Here is a 21,217-nt window from a genome sequence, read left to right as displayed (position 1 = left end):
GGTAGATAGGGAGATGAAGTTCAGAGGACACATTGCTAAGGTGTCCAAGATTGCACATAGGATTACTTGGTTGTTGAGGAACACACTGACATCCAGAGATAAAGAGGTTATTATTCCCCTTTATAAAGCATTGATACTTCCACATTTGGATTACTGTGCTCAGGTCTGGTCACCTGGATTCCTTGGAGATGAGGAGGCTGTGGAGAGTGTTCAGAAGTGTGTGGAAAGAGTTTGCAGGATTTGAGTCACCTGGAAGTGGACACAGAAAAAATAGTAAAGAATGGTGAAACAAGCATCAGACACCAATGGGCAACGATGATGATATGACACTTTATATTCATGCATTTATGTAATGCTTACTCTTAAAGAAATCTTATTGAAGATTTTATGCATAATTAATTCATTACACATTTAGAGATTTATTTATTTGGGATATTTTCTCTTCATAGATGTATTCTGTGCCTATGGAAATCAATTTGTAAAAAATACAATATTTTTAATTCTTTTCTTTATATCTTTCTGTATTTTTCAGTTACTGTTTCTAGCAGGATTATTCATGTTGATTGGATTGAAAAGAACGTTTCACTTCTTTTTCCAACAACACAGAATGAAGCCATCAGCTGCTTTCTTTGGTGGAATTTTTGTTGTTCTAATTGGGTGGCCTGTGATAGGCATCATTGTTGAAATGTATGGATTTTTCCTTCTGTTCAGGCAAGTATTGTTTCAATTAAATGAAATTTAATGCATACATATGCTATTGCTCTGTAAAGAATACTACTTATATGCAATAGAAAATACGAGTTGTAACAATTTAATTCCCGGAATGCACCTGTAAAATACCTATGTTTGGAACTATACATTAGTGGCTACTGTTATCTTTGAAGTAGTCTCTTTGTGCATTTATACACTCGTTTAGACAGTGTTCCCATTTTTGGAAAGCGGCCTGGAATTCTTTTTCTATAATACTCTTGAGTTCCTGTATCACATTATGCTGGATATCAGCAATGTCAGAAAATCTTCATCCTTTTAGCACAGTCTTTAATTTTGGAAACAGCCAGAAATCACAGGGGAGCTAAGTTGGGTGAATAAGCAGAACAACCTAATTCAGTAATCGATTTTTTGGCCAGAAACTCTCTCATGATGAACGCACTTATGGCTTGGCACGTTGTCTTGATGGATGATCCACTTGTCAGGCCACAATTCAGGTCTTCTTCTCTGAACACAGAATCTCGTAATCTTTTCAGCACCTGTTCAGTGAATTCATAGTGAACTGCGCACATGACATGCATGCTTTTTTCGGAATGTGGAATGCCAGAATTGTCGCACATTCTGGTGTTTTGTTTCGGGTTCTTACTGGAAACACCAGATTTCATCACCCATAATTACTCTCGGAAGCATGTGCTTATCTGTAGAAAGATCAGTCACAACTTGAACCCGCTGCTGCTTCTGTTCACCCGTCTCAAAATCCGAGGCACAAACTTCACAAAAATCTTTTTGCATACCCAATTCTTCAGTTAAAATTACTCTGACTGTTTCTCGATTTATTTGCAATTCATCAGCCATTAATCACAAACTTAATCATCTGTCAGACTGTACCAGATCTCGCACTCTGTTCACATTTGTATCCATCATTTTGTTTTTGGCTGCAGACTTCTGGGGTCATCGTTCACATCTTCTTTCCCACCTTTGAATTTCTTATGCCACTCAAAGATACTTGACTTTTTCAGAGCATTCACACCATATGCCACTTTCAACAGCTCCAACATTTCAGTAACGGTTTTTGCTGATTTTCACACAAAATTTGATGTTAACACACTGCTTCAAATTTCGATCACACATTTTTATGCCAAAATTTACATACACATCTCTATTGTTTTTGCAATAGCCAACTGGCAAATGGATCTATCAGCTTGAGGTTTACGCACGCATTAGTTAAAAGAAGTACAAACACAATTACTCGCATGACTCCAACCAAATCATCACACGGGCGACACTACACGGCTGTTCCGAGAATTAAATTGTCACACCTTGTATAATCAGAACTATCATTCCTAGCTGCCAATAGTTGTAATTTCTAGTATCAGTAACAATACATTCAATTGATTTAGAATAGGCAGTTTATAGAACATTTTAAATAGTGTTCCTTTAATTATATATACAAGTTCATATTCCTGTATCAGTATTTCTGGTAATCAATATAAAAACTCATAAAAAGTGTTAGTACCTAGGGTGATGCACTTCTGATACATAACATAGCAAGATTAATATTATATTAAAGAAATCTGTTCCTTAGAACTTCTGAAAACTTACCTCATGAATAAAGTTGTTAACATACCAGAAACTGTAAATAGTATTGTGAGTTCCTGACCATGCAATGGATGCATCAGCTAGATAACTTGTAGTACACCTAGTAGTGTATGTTGAGTTTCTCTGTGGGGACTACTGTATTATTATCGACATTTCATTGATGTGAAATACATTATTTGCATTAGGCACAGAAGAGAGAGAAATAAAACTCAGGCATGCAATTAGCAATGTATATCTTAGCAATCAATATACATGTTAATAAAATAATCTCCATGGAAACTTAAATGCACAGATGTAACTGTTAATATTAGAGAATATTTTTAGCATGATTTACAATGTTCCAATGCACATGAGCTTCGTTATCTCCAAAGTAAAAATTTCCACTGCAAGCACAAACTTATAAATAAAGTGTAAGCTTACTCCTCATATTAATTTGATTATTAGATTATTAGTTATTAGATATTGTGAAGAGGAAAAGTGTCAATGGGAGAATAGTGTGTGTGCTGCCTCGTTTTGACAATTACGAGTTAAGTAGACGAGCAATGATAATGAATGATATGATTGCAAGAATGTGCAGAAAAAGAGGTCTGGAGTTTGTTGATGTTTGGAGTGTGTTTGAAGGAAAAAGGCAGTTGTATGCTAGAGATGGACTGCATCTTAACATGGAAGGACATAAGCGATTGAAGAAGTTATTGTTTTCTGAACAGGTTGAAGTTATTGGGCAGGGAAACTAATATTGAAAAGGTTGAGTGTAAGAGAGAGAAACTTTAGCACTGATTGTGTATTTATTGATCCTTATAGGCAGAATAAATTTCAGAAGAGAGGGGATAAAAATTGGCATAGGACTACAGTAGCTAGCGACTTATATATCAGTTCTAAAGCCAGTACAAGATCTAGAGGGAATCTGCAATTTTTGTATACCAATGCTAGAAGCATTCGAAATAAGAGAGAAGAATTTTTGGCATTAGTCAGTGAAATCTCACCAAAAGTTGTAGGCATTAGTGAAACTTGGCTGTCAGCAGAAGATGTGGTCACTGGAATTGAATGTGATGGGTACAGTATTTTCAGGGAGGATAGAGAAGATAGAACAGGAGGAGGAGTACTGTTGATGATAGCTGATGTGTTGCAGCCAAAGAAAGTAGTATATCATGATGATAGACATGTGAATGAAAGTTCATTTGAGGCAGTCTGGTGCGAAATAGTGACCAACGCAACCAAATATACAGTTGGATGCTGCTATAGGCCAGGGAGTACGGGAGGAGATATTGAATTCATGCATCAGCAACTTAGTGCAATGAGTGAAGGCTTAGTGATTATTATGGGGGATTTTAATTATGGTGATATCAATTGGAAGGAGGAATTATCACGTAGCAAAAAGGAAATGGAGTTCATACATCTTCTACGAGATAATTACTTGAAACAGCACATAACTGAAGGGACACGTGGTGTGAGAGTGTTGGACCTGGTTATTGGTTCAGAGGTTATATGCATAAGTAAGGTGTCCTCGTTACCTCCAGTTGGTGAAAGCGATCATGTGGTATTGACTTGGGAGGTTGCAAAATCTGTGGATTTTTCTATTAAGAAGGGGTATGTACGGAACTACAGGTTAGGCAATTATAACAAGCTTCGGAGTGAGCTTGCAGCCATCCCATGGCAGAACATATTGCAAGGAAAAGATGTTAGCAGTGCTTGGGATAAAATCAGCGGGTATCTGAGGAAAGCAATATCAGATTGTGTCCCCATGGTCAGGCGGTCAAACAAGGCAGGCATTAGATGGATGAGCAGTAGTATCAAGCTTGAACTGCAAAAAAAGAAAATGTTATGGAGAATTTACAAGGAGAAAGGCGATCAGGACACCCATGAGCAGTACAAGGCTCAAGCTAGGAAGGTTACCAGCATAGTAAGAAAAGCTAAATCAGATTATGAGAAGACCTTAGCCAAAGAGATCAAGGGTAATCCCAAAGAGTTCTTCCGCTATGTGGCAAGTAAGAGGAAGAATGACTTCGGAAGGATAACCTTAGTGGGTGCTGATGGTATTGAGGTGACAAAATCAGATGTAATAGTCGAGTTACCGAGTGATCACTTTTCAAAAGTCTATCACCCAAGTGAGGATTTCTCTATACCTATAGCAATACCTAATGTGAGAATTGAAGCTAAAGAATCAGAGGTATTAAATATATTGCAAAACTTAAATGCAAACACTGCGGTAGGCTTAGATGGAATATCAGCTCGGGTGTTGCGTGAATGTGCAAATGAATTGTCAACCCCTCTTACTTGGATATTTAACTTAAGTTTGAACTCTGGTATGGTCCCTAGGGAGTGGAAGGTAGGCAAAGTGGTTCCTTTGCATAAGGGTGGCTCTAAAACTGTGGTATTGAATTACAGACCAATCACCATCTCAGGAGTAGTAGCAAAAGTATTGGAAAAGTTGGTTAAAGACAAAATTCAAGAATGGGTGGATCAGGATATGATACTCTATAGAGGCCAACATGGTTTTGTTAAAGGTAGATCCTGCCTTAGCAATCTATTAACTATTCATAATAGAATAACATCTGAGTTGGACAAAGGAACTGGCTACACAGTGGTACTTCTGGATTTTGCTAAGGCTTTTGACAGGATACCCCATAGAACTCTGTTACGCAAATTGGAGCAGATGGGAATGGATAATAAATTGGTGATATGGATAGGAGAATGGCTCAGGGAGAGATACCATAAGGTGGTGTATGGAGGAGCCGAGTCCAGAATGAGGCAGGTGACCAGTGGTGTGCCTCAGGGCTCTGTGCTTGGGCCAATGTTGTTTAATTTGTATATAAATGATATAGGAAACGGCTTAAAGGGAGATATTCAGTTGTTTGCTGATGATGCAAAGTTGTGTAGTGCAATAAAAAATCAAGCTGATGTTGAAAGTTTGCAGGAGAATTTAAATAAGCTGGTAAAATGGGCAAAAGAAAATGGATGTCAGTTCAATGTGGAAAAGTGGAAAAGTCATGCATTTTGGGATTAAAAGATTACCAGCTGTGTACTACATTGATGGAAAGGTACTCCAAGAGATTGATGAGGCTAGGGACTTAGGGGTATTGGTAGATAGGGAGATGAAGTTCAGAGGACACATTGCTAAGGTGTCCAAGATTGCACATAGGATTACTTGGTTGTTGAGGAACACACTGACATCCAGAGATAAAGAGGTTATTATTCCCCTTTATAAAGCATTGATACTTCCACATTTGGATTACTGTGCTCAGGTCTGGTCACCTGGATTCCTTGGAGATGAGGAGGCTGTGGAGAGGGTTCAGAGAAGAGTGACCAAGTTGGTGAGTGATATAAAAAATGCTCCCTACATTGATAGATTGAGAGCTTGTGGATTGCAGAGATTGGTTGATAGGCGAAGAAGAGGGGATATGATAGAAACATTCAAATTACTAAAAGGTTTTTATAGGATTGATGCAGGGGAAATGTTTCAGCTGTGTGATAGTGATGGAAGAACAAGAGGTCATCTCTGGAAATTAAAGAAGAGTGTGGTTAACAAAGGTGTCAGAACAAGGTTTTTTGCCTGGAGGGTGGTGAATGAGTGGAATTCATTGCCTGACTTAGTTGTGAGCTCTTCGTCTGTAAATGAATTCAAGAAGAGATATGACAGATATTATTTTGCTAGTTTGGGTCTCCCGCGATGAGTCTACTGACTCCATGGAGATACCCGTAATAATAATAATAATAATAATTTGGTAATTTGCTTTAAAAGATTATAGGGTTATGTTTAACATCTATTGTTTTTATTGCATGATCCCCATGGTGTTGCAAGACATCATCATAGATGTATTTCAGCTCCTAGTCTGATGTTAAAACCATGTCCCTTTTCTCTGTTTTGATTAACAAAGAACAGTTTGATGTTTGGTATTTACCAACTGAATAGCATAGAGGGATATGGAAAATTTGAAGTTTAGATTATTTTGAGTCCTACCAGATGGAGTGTCTTATCATTAGCAGAATGAGATATGGTCATTTATGATAGGTGAATGAGATTACTTAGTCCAGATATTTCAGCATTGTGAGTAATATGAAGAGAGAAAGCCATCTAAGTTCATCATAACGTATAGTGAACCACAGATAACCTAGTTGCACATGATAGAGGGCACACCATATTATGATAGTTTGCTTAGCAGAACTCTGTGTGTCAAACATCAAATGGCCTGGAAATGTCATCACCAACCCCACAAATTTCTTTAACTCTTTCTTGGACTGTATCCAAAGGTTGGTAGTGATGGCTATGGACCTGTTAAGCCACTTTACAATTTCAGATTTCAGAAAAACTATTGGAAAAAACCTTGGTTTTTCCAATAGAATAATAAAATAGATCCAGCATCCTTAAGATAGAAGATGAAACTTTTCAGCATTTCCTCAAACATCAAATTTGAACGTCAACTCCAATATCTTCTTTCATTTACTAAACACTTGTTGAAATCTCAGCTCTCCTGACCGTCATGTTTTCTTAAAACCTTCCTAAGAACAAAATTCTCTGGTTACCGAACTCAAATTTCCATTTTCTCTCTCTACTTGTTTTTCTTTTACCACGGTGCCTAATGCTTTTCAGCTGTTAGTCACCCATCAATCTCCTTGGTGAGCATGTGTGCACTTCATGTAAATAGCAAGTGAGAAGTTACTAGTAATGACTGACATATCTTCATTAGCATAAAGAGAATGTCTTCACAAAGAACAAAAGATATCTCCGCACCTAACAAATACGAATTGCAATAAAGAAAACTGAAATTATTGCAACTATCAGAATATAGTAAATATATCAAATCTCAATTGGTTTACATTTCATTTTAAAACTCTAAGGATCACTGTTCATGTGATCCTTAGAGTTTGCTGTAGTGAGAGTTGACTAGCATAGAAATAATACTGTCACAGTAAGGTGATGATTAAGCATGATTAAGAAAAGGTTTTGAGATTTCATTTGGTGCATTTAAAAATTAACTACAGAAATTAATAATATCAGTAACAGGCACATCGCAAATGCTGATCATACGTGCATCATGCGTTATGAAACCAAAGCTAGTTTAATTGAATATAAACTGTTTAGTTTATATTCAATTATCATTATGTACTAATATAGAGAAACACTTGTAAAAATATTTATAATTTAAATTATGATTATTTTTACACTATCTTGTTAAAAGAATTGAAACACCCCCAACAGAAATGTACATGATGCAAGGAATAGATAAACAGTGTAGATGCCATTCTGGAAAGATAGAGACTTAAAGGAGATTTTAGTAAGTTCATTCACCATGAATTAAAATGACATGCAGAGTAGAGCTAAACAACCTTGAAGAGATGATGAGAATTCATACTCAGCTGTGATTGTAGTGGCTTGCTCAAAAAATTGGACTTGGATGATTGTAGATGGATATTTTGAAGCATTTTGAGATTTATTAAATCTCACTATTGGTTGTTTCATTAGATGGGAGAACCTTGAAGTAGTAGTAGTAGTAGTAATACCCTGGCAATCGCTGTACTTAACATTGGATCTCCCATGTGCAATTCATGGTTGTGAATTTATGATAGCACAAGAGTGTTTTTCATATTAGAGAATTGGTCTGCTGTTTTTTAAATGATACTTCTATGAATGCAGAGATATATCACTATATCCTGGATATGATGCTGAACTTTATTATTGGAATTCTGCATGAAAACTATGCAAGTTCCAGCAAGATGTTCTTCACACAGAAGGGCCTACTATGGCTTGGTTTGAGAATAACAATTTGCCTGTAATGGATTAACCAGTTCAGAGCCTTACTCTAAACCTAATTAGAATGCTTGTGGGATGAAGTGAAATGACATGAGGAATGTTCCTGTAGGCCAGTATCATTGTGAGAATTCAAATTCTTCCTCTTCATTGTCACCTGTATTTCTATTTTTTTGAACAGTGCCTTCAGTATTTCTTAAGGATTACAGTTGACAAATATTGACAGATGTTAGTATTTTCCTTTTGTACTGCTCTCATCTTTTTTGTTGTCATGAGAGTGCATTTGTGTGAACTCAGAACTGGACAGTTGATATCATCTGTTTTTTCCTAATTTGGTGCAGAACTCACTGACTTTGTGTCTCCAGAATTTGATCAGTTATAGTCAATATAAGATACTGTTAATTTAAGAATATATATATCAACTGATTAACTGTTTAGTTTATATTTAAATATATGTTTAAAAACTTTATTTTTTTTTTTTTATTATTATAAAATAATAAAAAAAATTATTTTTTTTTTACTACTAGCGAGAAGACAGATGAATAATCTGTCTTCTCGCTGTACTGACTTTGCTTATTCTGTTTGTTTCCATATTTAATTTGCTATGTATACATCTATACATTTTTATAATTGCATATTCATAAAATTTCAAGAATTTTTATAGCATCAAAGATGTTATTTGTAATCATTTTAAGTCTTGTGATTCAAGATACTAAAGTATAAATGTCCTTAAAAAATTTATAGTTACTGACTGTTGTAGTAACAATATTAATTTTTTTTCACATTAAAATGATTTAATTTTCTCTCACATTTCAGAGGATTTCTTCCAGCTGTCATAAATTTTCTGAAAGGTGTTCCATACATTGGAGTATTTTTGTACCTGCCTGGAATAAATTATGTAAGTGCAGAATTATTTTAATAGTTTAGTTTTTTTTTGTTTTTTTTTAAAGATTGTACAATCAGCTCTTGCTATAACAAAATACTGAAAAGCCTCAACCAAAGTCACAGTATTGTTATAAAAAAATTCACTATGCCAACAAGCCACTATAACACACTGTTTGTGTTATCTTTAGAGTTTGCTATAGTGAGAGTTGACTATCATAGAAATAATACGTTTACAGTAAGATGATGATTAAGCATGATTAAGAAAAGATTTTGAGATTTCATTTGATGCATTTAAAAATTAACTACAGAAATTAAATAGTTTTTTATGTTGCTCCCACCCATGAGAGATGATTTGCAAACCTATAGTACATCTTGTACCATGGGTTACAAGAAAAAAATATCCTTACCATGGGCTAAGGATATTTTTTTCTATTTTTATCAGTTTTTATATTTTAAATTTATTTTTTACATAGTCTGGAAACCCTGCTCTAGAGACCATCATGTAACTTTTTCAAGCTGCTTCAAGCCTCCATTAAGTGGGCAGTAGTCTCATACCAGGCGATGAAATTCATCTCCCATCTAAGGACAATCTCACAAACACTCCTGCTCATGGCAGGAATCAAACCTGCAACCTGTTAGTTGGAGAGTGGATGAGTTAACCACTTAGCAAATTAGGCCAACATATTAGTTATAATATGTAATTTTCAGTTATATTTAAATAGTAGAATTGTTTGTGGTGTGAAATAAAAAATATATAGTTATATTTAGTTAAAGTACCTAATTCAGTATTAATCCACCTTTCTCTTTTTTATATTACCGTATTTGCCAGCGTATAAGACGCACTTTTTTCTTTGAAAATAGGTCTGAAAAACATGGTGCGTCTTATACGCTGATACTCAGTTTTTTATTACTTTCATTTCTGGAAATTTTCTCTGTTCCGAGTTAGGCGATTTCTTCTTTTCTTCCTTGCAGTGTGCCAGAGCATTCCAGTTATGTTAGTTATGTATTCCAGTTATGGATAGATAACATTTGGTCTAGGTGCTCTGGCAGACTGTTGAAGAAGCCTGCCCTGCTAGTATGGGATCAGTTTCGTTCTCACAGAACAGATGTTAAAAATAAACTCGAAGAATTGAAAACTCAGTTAGCTGTAATTCCAGGAGGTCTAACTAGTCAGCTTCAACCTTTAGATGTCTGCATTAATAAACATTTAAGGGATTTATGAAAGAGAAGTGGAACACTGCATCCAGAAGATTGCTGTATGCAGTCTTCAGATTTTGAGGTTACGCCATCAGGAAGAAGGAAGAGGCCTAGCATTTCGCAAGTTTGTGAGTGGGTCAAAGCTTCATAGGATGCTGTGAAAACTGAGACAGTGGTTAAAACATTTAAGGAGTGTGGCATTAGTAATGCACTGGATGGTAGAATGGACAATTTGTTGTATGAGGATTCAGATTCTGATTTAGAAGAGGTTTCAAGTGTCTCTTCATTTAGCTCTGGAGATGAATTTCTTGGTATTGAAGAAGACGTTTAAAAGGTGGGTACTCCTTCCTAATTAGATTAGGTATTTGTTGAAAATAGACCTACTTACTACTTTATATTTGAAATACTGTAAATTCATTATTATATTCAGTGATAAAGTTTTTTCCTAAAACATTTGTACAAAAAAATGGGGTGCATCTTATATGCCGGCAAGTATGGTAATTCTAAACAATCTGAGTGCTATTTGAAAGTACTGAGATTATTATTATTATTTTTTTTTTTTGGTATGTTTTAGTTGAAATATCCATAGTTGAAAAACACTGAGTTCAAATGTTTTGGATGACTTTTCTTTGTGTCTCACAAAAATCATTTTCACAGGACATAATTAAGTTACTTGTAATTAATTATGATTATTTCACATGGTAAGATAAGTTCTAAACAAATAGAAGGAAACAGCTATGGATGTGCAATTCTCCCTAGCTTGCCAGTAATTATACAGAACATTCTGACAAAAATAGTTATTCTCTGAATAAAAAAAAATATTTCATTCTCTGCTCTGCTAAAACCAGTATATGGCTTCATTATTCGTATATTTGAAATCTGGCTTAATAGCACAGGAATCACACAGATCATGTTATTATCAATATCTAATACTCTGGTGTGAAGCTTCCCAAAATGTGGGTCGCACTCTCCCTGGGGATGGAAACAAACTTTTTGAATCAGTAAAAATTATGTAGTAACACTTATATATTATTATTATTATTATTATTATTCAGGCCTCCATGGAGTCAAAAGACTCATCGCAGGAGGTCCTTCCTAAGAAACACAAAGTCTATCAACACTCATCGTGGGAGGTCCCTCCTAGGAAACAAAAAGTCTATCATACTACTCCTTAAACTCATCGACCGTTCTTGCTCTCACCACTCTATCAGGCAATGCAAGGCAAATTTCTTTGCACGCTTCAACCACCCTCCATGCAAAGAAACCACTCCTCACCCTCTTGCACACAGTTTCCTTTCGTAACTTCTAGGGATGGCCCCTTGTCATCACTCCTTCCCGCTATTCAACCAAGCAAAAGAACTCCCCAGTGTCAACCCTGTAACCACCTCTCAATAGTTTAAAAGTCTCAATCATATCACCTCTCCTTCTTCTCTCCACCAAACTCTGCAGTCCATATTCCCTCAGCTGATCCTCATAATTAACATTGTACAGTCCTGAAACCATCTTTGTTATCTGCCTTTGTACCCTTTCCACAGTTAATTTATCCCCTTCAAATCCTGTGGACAAAATCTGAGAACAATAGTCTAAGTGTAGTCTGATCAGAGTCTTATACAACGGAATGTAACTCTTTTATCTCTGCAGGTCAGTGTCCTTCTCATTATTGCAGCAATCTTCTGTGTTACTTCTGTTGTAGTAGGAGGATTGAGAGAGTTGTAGAGTAAGTGCCCTCCCTCGATGAGGCTTTGGACTCCCTGGAGGTGTTGAATAATAGTAATAGTTACCTTCACCACCTTTGCAATATGTCCTCTAAATTTCAAGTTTCTATCAATCATCAACCCCAGATCTCTTGTCTCCCCTACTTCCTCCAGTATAGCTCCTCCAATAGAGCATGCAGCATCCCATCAATGTGTCCCAAACCTCGAGACCTTACATTTTGCTGCATTAAACTGATACCCCTATTCATTTGCCCATCTGTCTAGCTTATTCAAATCCTCTTGCAGGGCTACCACATCTGCACTATTGCTAATAACCCTTCCCAGCTTTGCATCATCCACAAACAATTGAATATCCCCCTGCAATCCACTGATAATGTCATTGATATAAAGGTTAAACAATATAAGTCCTAGTATTGAGCCCTGTGGAACCCCACTGGTAACCCTTCGACTCCTTGAAACTGCCCCACCATACACAACTCTCTGATACCTATCAGACAGCCAATCCTGAATCCAGTTGACCAACCTGACATCCAGACCCATGTGCTGCAACTTAAATATCAGCTTATCATGTGGCACCCCGTCAAATGCCTTCGCTAAATCCAAGAAAATGGCAGTATATGCCTTTCCGTCATCTACTGCTCGTGTAACTTTATTATAAAAGGCCAGCATATTACTAAAACAAGAGCAACCCTTCACAAATCCATGTTGAATCTCACAGATAACATTACCCTCATCTGCCAAATGCTGTATACAGTCCTTCACTAATTTCTCCAAGATCTTAACAACTACTGATGACACACAACTGGCCTATAATTAGATAATTCCAGTCTGTACTGCCCTTATGCAATAGCACTATTCTTACCTTCCTTCCATTCCCTGGGCACCTTTCCCATAGCCAGACTTTCATTGAAAAGCCAGGTCAAAGAAGCTGTCAGTTCTTCAGCACATTCTCTCAAAACTCGTGGTGAAATACCATCCAGTCCCACAGCTTTACTAACATCCAGAGCACGCAGTATGTTCAACACACACTCCTCCTGCAGCCCTAAACCTCGAACCTCTTCTATCCCTCTAGTATTCAAATTGACTCCTCCAAGATGAAATATTCCAATAAAGTGTTTATTGAACAATTCCACTATCTCCTCTGCATCAGTCACTCTATTCCCATTTTTATCATTCTTCAATATCATTCTTCCACAGTCATTTCTCCTCTTACTGGCCGCATAGCTAAAAAATTCCGTAGGATTTTCTTTGGATCTTACTGCCAATCTCTTCTCATATTCCAGTTTCGCCTTCCTTACCATAGGTCACACGCTAGGAGAGTGACTTATATTCTTCATGCATCTTCTCTTCACCTGTTCCTTATATCTTTCCATAGCCTCTTTTTCGCATGCAGTTCCTGTTTAATATTGTTTGTCATCCACTTTACTCCAAATTGTGTCCTTTTTTCACTCGTGGAAGAAGAGGATACAATTTACAGCTTATTATTGCTGCTAACAAATATTCCTTAACAATATAGTTCAAGATTTTCTTGTGAAAATTAAGTTTCATGTAAATATTACAGTATGTAGTGGAAAATTATATAACAACATGAATCACTTCAAATTAGTCTTTCTTTTGTTATATGAATTGTACTCCTTCAAATTTTGTCAATTTTTTAGTATCATAGATATAAGGTAGATTAACTAAATTAGATAATCTATGTTCTGAAAAAAGTACCATGAAAGTGGCTTGAAAAAACACCATGTTGAGCATGGTACTTTTTTTTTCAAGCCATGTCAGTTCTCCAATAAACAAGGTGGTGGTTTCATACAGGTCACAAACATCATCTACCACTTAAAAACATTCACAAACATCCCTGCTTATGGTGAGATTTGATTCCACACCCTGTTGGCCAGTGAACAGCATCATTATGTGGTGTGGATCCATCAAGATGAATCCACACCCTCAGTCATAAGCTACAAAGATTATTATTATATTTTTTTTTTGTTATTATTATTATTACTTGACACCTCTAGGGAGTCCAAGGATTCATCGAGGGAGGGCACCTACTCTACAACTGTCTCCACCACTCAATCCACCAACAGCATCTACTTCCCACCACCACCACCACTACTAGTATTTTCACAGACAATCACAAACATCCATGCCTATGGTGGGATTCGAACCCTCAGTCTTTTGGCTGGAGAGCAGATATGATAACCGCTCGGCCAACCAGGCTGGCAATACAGCTACTTTAGTGTTTTGGCTAATTTATATTCCATATAAATTTATTCAGTTGACGTTTTACCAGCTTTAGTAAGATGCATACTAAAGTTCACAACTAATAAAGGTTCCTAGAAACCTGATATCAGAAACATGGACAACAAACAAAACAATAAAAAAAAACTGCAAAGCTTTGTAAATAAATCTTTAAGAAGAATTCTACAAATAAAATGGCCAGAAAAGATATCCAATAAAGAGTTATGGAAAAAACTAAACAAAAAAGCAATAATATATTGATATCAACCAGAGAAAATTGGGACAGATAGGGTATGTACTAAGAAAACCAGACATAGTCAAACAAGCATTAGAGTAGAATCTGCAAGGAAAGAGAAAGAGAGGTAGATCAAAGATGAACTGACAATGAGAAATAGCAGAAGACCTCAGAAAGATTGGAAAGATCTGGACACAGACAAAGAGAGAAACATGAAACAGGGTCAGATGGAGACCCATGGTGGAGTTCCTATGCTCTCAATGGAGTGAAGAGGAATAAGTAAGTAAAACTGGTATTTCTGAGATACAACCCTTTGTCGTTGTGTAGCATGAATACTGACACCCTTTCATGTGGATTTAAGGCAAACTACTAAGAAATAAGCATAAATCCCTGTAATTGACAAAATAAACACTGTAGGAACACCTCACAGCAGGTGTTCTAAATGACCTCCATTGCCATATAAGTCATTGAGATGCTTCACCATTGACAGTCTTACGTGCTCAAAAATTCCTAGTGGGTCTCTGATGACAATTCATACATGTTCATCATATTCCCCACATGAGTAGAGTACACTGACGATTTCAAATGATCCTGCAAATAAAATTCCACAGCATTTAGAACAGGTTACATTGCCTTGTGTGTTTCAGGCAAAGCAATGGTATGGTTTTTCTGGATTTGCTGTTCTTTCTTTTATTTTACTGAAAAATATCTGCATTATTAGGCATACTTTATGTGCAACTTTTTTATATGTGACTACAAAAAAGCTGTAATCCTATTATAGCATATTAGTACAATGGATGGGCTAAGAATTTTTTTTCTGCTTTTATTAATTTTATATATTTTTATTTGTCTATTTCTCATTTTTTTTTTTACATAATTTGGAAACTCTGTTCTAGAAACCAATATGGAACTTTGTTTCAAGCCACTGTAGGCTTTCAGTCAGCAGGAAAATGGTTTCACTGGGTGATGAAATTCATTTCCCACTTAATGACATATATATATTGACGGAAGTTTTTTCCCACTTGGTTAGACTATAATAAATACTTGTTATAGTCTAACCAAGAGCAAACTTTGTTTGCTTACACTTGGATAAAGGATTAATACATAGCAAAGGTGGACTATAATGTCCACCTTTGCCACGAGTTCCCTCAGTCCTGAAAATACTTCAGGCGCAAACTTTGTTTGCTTACACTTGGATAAAGGATTAAACTAAATTTATTATAGTCTAACCAAGTGGGAAAAACTTCCAACATCTGTCTCTAAATCCAGATTAATTTAATAATAAGGTGAGACACCTTTTGGCAACTCGTATAGGTAAAGATGACTTCTCCATTGCTTCCACCTCTGGGTCTGGCTCCCACTGACAAGACCTCAATAAAGGTCGAATCCGGTGGGAAGTGTGGGTGATGAATGGCAATGCTGTAGCCCATGAAGTTAACTGAGGCACGGCTGTTGCTGTTATCCCTCAGATGACATATGAGCAGCTCTGCTCGGTGGTGGGGTGAGCCTGCCACGGGGTAGAACCAACGCTGAGAGTTCTTCTTAGTGGCAGGGTGAGCCTGTTACTGGGGGAACAAAGCTGAGTTTTTTTAGTTTGACCTGTACTTGAACATTCAATAAAGGTCGAAACCAGTCTGGGTAGTGGCCCTTCCCTTAATGCAGAGTATTATACATGTCCGCAAGGAGATGTGCTTCACATTATGGGAGATACTAAGACAAGGAGTGATAAGATCTTGGTCCACCTTTGCCATGAGTTGCCTCGGTCCTGAAGATACTTCAAGTGCAAATTTTGTTTGCTTACACTTGGATAAAGGATTAAACTAAATTTATTATATACTAAAAGAATGTCTTCATATCCTGATGGCATCTCTCCAGTTGTGCTCAAATGCTGTGTTCCTGAACTAAGTCCTGTCCTATATTGTCTTTATAGTCTTTTATACTCAACTGGCTCTTTATCCCAATGCATGAAAAACAGGCATCTATTCAACTTTTTCCAAAAAAAAGGGAGATAAAAGTCTGCCAACAAACTGTTGATAATCATCATCACCTCAGTCCTCTCCAAAGTGATGGAGAAAGTAATCAACAGTCAACCTCTCCACTACCTAGAGGTCTAGAAGTTAATTAACCACTAGCGTGAATGCCGTCACTTTAGTTCCACAGCTGATCTCTTGGCCTACATTGTCCATCACTGGATACGTAATGAAAAGATTTGCAGCATTTATCTTGTCTGACATCAAAATCTTCTCAGTAAATAATTGCAATCCTTTGATTTACCTTCCACCCTCTGTAATTGGGCAGCCAGCTTTCTCTATAGTCTTTTACTGCATGTCATGGTGGATGGCTCCCTCTTTTTGAGCTTTTCCACCAATGCAAGAGTGTCTTAGGACTATACATAAATGACCTATTCTCAATTACCAGTAATCATGTCCACAGCTTTGTTAATGTTTGTGCATTTAATTCATCCTTCTCTATCTATTCCTCAATAAACCAATATTCATGATCTGTTTCTATCATATCTCCTTCCCTACATCTATTCCTCAAACTTTAAAGATCACATTTTCTCAGTTTCTTATGTGCATAATTCTGTACACCAGTTGCTTGGTGTGTCACTGGTCGTTTCAACTGTTTCCCCCCATCTCCTTAGAACCCAGATGACAATAATTGCACACAGAAGTCGAGATATTCTTTATCAAAGCTCCATAAGATGAGAGAATAACTTTCTTTTTACAAGTCAGTGTTTTCTTCAACAACATACATTTCCAATATAATGTCTAGACCACCTTAGTAATGTGGTCCCTAAACTTTAATTCTTTGTCCGCTATAACTCCACTAAGTCTCCAACCTCACTAAGTGTTTTCAGCAAATTCCCATTAATATACATATCAAAAGGCTTAGGTGTTGTTGACTATTCATATTAGTGTGTCACAGTATAAACAACACCATGAGATTTTAAAAAAATATTTATTTATTCATCTTACTAATATTATTCTGCTTACAAATGACCCTGTCCAAAATGCATGTCTTGTACTTAGAAACATAGAACTGACACTCATTAACATTTAGCCATAGAATTAGTGTATTCAAATCATCCTGTAGAGATTCTTTAGCAGATATGTTCACGATCATTCACTCCAGCTTAGCATCATCATCATCATCATCATCAGCAACTAAGTGGATGTCACCCTCTAGACCAGCGGTCAACAATCTTTTCAGACTCGCGAGCCACATTCAACTTTTATTTTTAATAATCGGACTGCAATCGTTTAATTAAGTAAAAATAGTAAGTGAAAAAATACTTAAGTTATCAATTTTTATTATATCAATCTTAAAAAACACAGAAATATTTAAAGTACAAGATATGAAACAAGCATGAAAATGAAACTCATTGAAAAATTATTATCACATAAAAACAAAGTAATATAGTTTATGCATCACAATATGTGTGTCTCCCTGATTTTTTGGTAAGCATCGTTAAAGTTTTGGATATTTTCTAATGAAAATGTGTTCTTTAATGTGTGCCAAAATCTCGGTTGTATTGGATGAAGATGCCTTTGTTATCCCCACTCATGATGACTCACAAGGTTGATTCACACCAAGTTGCATGATAATATCAAGAAGTATAGGTATAAATTTTTTTTTAATTTATTATTCATATTAGAATGTATTATTTAAATACTTCAGTGTACAGGCCACATGCTATGTAAGTATGGGCAACCTTTTATGGGCTGCCAAAAATGCATGTTTGGGCTGCATGCGGGCCGCCAGTTGCCGACCCTTGCTCTAGACCATTCCTAATATCATTAATATATAAGTTAAACAGCATTGATCCAAGTACAAAATACTGTGGTACACCACTAGTTACTCTCTTAGACTCAGCACCTCCAGACATCATTTTCTGATACCTGTCAGTCAGCCATTCTCCTATCCATTTTATAGGTCTGTTTTGTGTACCCATCTGAATGATGCAGCCTCACATGTGGAATCCATTCAGATACCTTGGCACAATCCAGCAGTATTATGGTATTTCAAATTTCTCTTATCCAGCTCTGCTGTCACTCTGTTATAGAATATTATTGCCAAAGCACACATTGCTAAAATAGGCATGTTTTATGTATGTATTGTGTGTGTGTTTACAATATATATATTTATATATATATATTTGTGTGTGTCAGTTTTTTTTTACATGCTGTTAGTAACTGTTTCACTCACTCATGGTTCTGCGAGAGAAAAATTTAGCTTTCATCCCTTTCTCGACTGCACACAAACTTAACTTCCATGAATGCCCCGTTTTTCCTCTCCTCACCTTCCATATAATGAAAATTTTCATCAGCCAATATCCTATAACACCCTCTCAGAAAGACAGTAAATGCTGGAAATGAATTAGCAAGATACCTTATATTATACATGGAAAGTTATTTAATCATATATAATAATGTACTGTAAATACACTTAGCTAAAAATTCATATTACTATACTATCGCACTCAGAGGATGCTAATTCTGCCAATTACAGGAGCCTTGGGGGGGGGGGTACTAACTGCCCTTGTTATGGTTACCAGCTGTGCTAAAAAGGAGTACAATACACAGTTCCCCAAATGTTATGGAGTTTCTCAAGAAATACAATACACAGATCTTCAATTGAAATGTGAACAGATTTCTTCTTTCTCAACTCTCTGCCATCTGTAGTGCTAACATGCTATTTGTTAATCAACCAACCTCCCAAGTATATGATCAACATTTAAAAAAAAAAAATCTTAAAACTAATTTTGGGTTCTAATTAGCTAAGTTTTTTTTCATTTTATTTATTTATTTTTTTAATAACTGTTCCACTCATGTAAGGTTGTAAACATATGACACATTTGTACTATGAGTGGCCTGAGGATAATATTACCTGGAAACCCTACTCTAGACAGCAAATACAGTACTTGACTTTTTTTCATACTACTTCAGGCTATCAATAAGAAGGGTAGTGGTCTCATATCAGGTATTGAAATTCATTGACCAGTTGAAGTCATTCACAGATATAAATGCTAGTGGGATTTATACCTATATCTTGTAGGTTGGAAAAATCTGTCCATTTGTCTGACCATGTCAACAGTTACCTAGTTAAATGACCATTTTGACAAACAGTTAATCTACTAATCAGTTTTATCAGTAACAGGTTAATTCATTGCAAGAAAACTGTGAAAACAGTTAGCTCTACTTTAGCTAACAGTTAGCTAACTGCCAGGGAGAATGAGTAAGCATTGAGTACTATAAGACTTTTATATTAAATAGGATATATTCAACTCTCACTATAACAAACTGCTGGAAAGTCATGACAGAAGTCCATAAGCATTCTGTGTTTTAGAAATTTCACTATGGCGCACTAGCCAATAATAACAAACAATTCTCTATGGTGAAAGTCAACTTTACTTAGGTTTTTTTAGTCTCTTGATGAGATCATAAAAGTGCCATTATTGATCATAAGAAAATAAGCTAATGTTTTTTCTATAACATATTTTATATCCATCTTCCATTAGTTAATTATTTTATTTTTTTATAGATTACAAACTGGATAGCTGGAGACACTAGCAAAACCATGGTTTGATATATGTATATAGTATAACAGCAAAAAATATTTCATTTGGTTTTGAACAATAAATTTCATGATAATTATGGCATGCAGATTCTAGTATGCTGCAGAAAACATTCATCCAACAGTTCATTATATTCATTTAGGTAACTTTTTAAGAACTTTCAGAAAACCTGACTGGATGTACAATGTTGATTTTACTACATACATATACCCTTTAAGTATTGAATTTTATACATTCAAATTTATAAACTATTTCTCTATTTATTGGTAAAGAATGTTGTTAAATTTTATGGCAGTTTTGGAGATTCCACTGAACAGTTGTTTTTAATGGGAAGAATTTTTGCTACAATATAGACAAAAAATATATATAAACGTATTTATGTATAAATGTATATACAAGTATTTTAATAATTTTAGATTGATATACTCGTTATTATGTTACTATAATTTTTTTTTTTAATTAAAGTTTACATGGATGTTAATAATCATGTTAAATATCTTTATGTTTAAAAACAAAACAATTAAATATAAGATATGTCTCAGTTGTGATTGAGTTGTATCACAGGTTGATAAATACTTATATAAGTATTTGATTTGGAACTATGAACTCAAAATTTCCCATAAGCACAAAGTTATAAATGCTAGGTTCCCAAGTGAAGCCAACTCACTCAAGCCTATTTAACCATAATTAAGCTGAAATATTGTATATCTGCAATGAATATCAATAAAAAGCAATACTATTGTAATGTAGTAAAAGCAATCACATTTGCTTGTTTTGTTTTTTTATTCTGATCATCTAAGCATTTTAAGCTAGGTAAATAGCCAGTTCTGTGACACCATTTCTTCTTTCTCTGAATCTTCTTTAGGATATTATGTTAATTTTAAATATTATAGCTTCTGTTCTTTGATGGTCACATTATAAAGTGTTATATGCTTGCCATGATTAGAATTTTTTAGCTCACAATTAAAATGAATGTACATTAATTACTTTATCTTGGAAGCCAGTGTCCATTGAACTGAATACAAATGTTATTACCACTGTACATTGCAGAAACAGAAGTGTGGAATATTAGTTTCTTCACCAAAAGGAATTACATCATTTAATGTCATTTATTAAGCACTAACTGGCATATACTACTTAATTTTTATGTGTAGATTATTCCCAATGTGCACAAATTATTAAAGTGTTACAGTAGAAAAGAAAAACCTAAGCTTTTTTTGGTGATGGAGCAAACCCTTTGTAACTACTAGGCTTATAAGATAAATTTAATAGCGTTTAAAATGAGTGATATTAATTAACATACCTGTGTAAAAGTC

At 35.5% G+C, this 21,217-nt stretch overlaps 1 protein-coding gene across 1 annotated transcript; it reads left to right on the top strand.

Moving 5' to 3' along the window:
* Positions 1 to 538: 538 nt before the first annotated feature.
* On the top strand, positions 539 to 20,665 carry LOC150092651 (vesicle transport protein GOT1B-like). The gene is made up of 3 exons (XM_090414610.1): positions 539 to 711; positions 8,870 to 8,951; positions 19,868 to 20,665. The coding sequence occupies exons 1-3, from the start codon at positions 557 to 559 to the stop codon at positions 19,910 to 19,912; spliced, it is 282 nt and encodes a 93-aa protein (XP_090270736.1). The 5' UTR covers positions 539 to 556; the 3' UTR covers positions 19,913 to 20,665.
* Positions 20,666 to 21,217: the final 552 nt, after the last annotated feature.

The sequence above is a fragment of the Typopeltis vanoorti genome, chromosome 25, assembly GCF_054136105.1.
Source record: "Typopeltis vanoorti isolate ZY-2024b chromosome 25, IOZ_Tvanoo_1.0, whole genome shotgun sequence".
NCBI classification, from domain to species: domain Eukaryota; kingdom Metazoa; phylum Arthropoda; class Arachnida; order Uropygi; family Thelyphonidae; genus Typopeltis; species Typopeltis vanoorti.
Note: the sequence above shows the minus strand (reverse complement) of the source record. Positions and strands in the feature narration are given on the sequence as shown.

What these genes read in the sequence shown, in the direction of transcription:
- LOC150092651 (XM_090414610.1), top strand. Translation starts at nt 557, where the DNA reads ATGTTGATTGGATTGAAAAGAACGTTTCACTTCTTTTTCCAACAACAC. An exon ending in GGATTTTTCCTTCTGTTCAG is followed by an intron (nt 712 to 8,869) that starts GCAAGTATTGTT and finishes CTCACATTTCAG; the next exon opens with AGGATTTCTTCCAGCTGTCA. An exon ending in ACCTGCCTGGAATAAATTAT is followed by an intron (nt 8,952 to 19,867) that starts GTAAGTGCAGAA and finishes ATTTTTTTATAG; the next exon opens with ATTACAAACTGGATAGCTGG.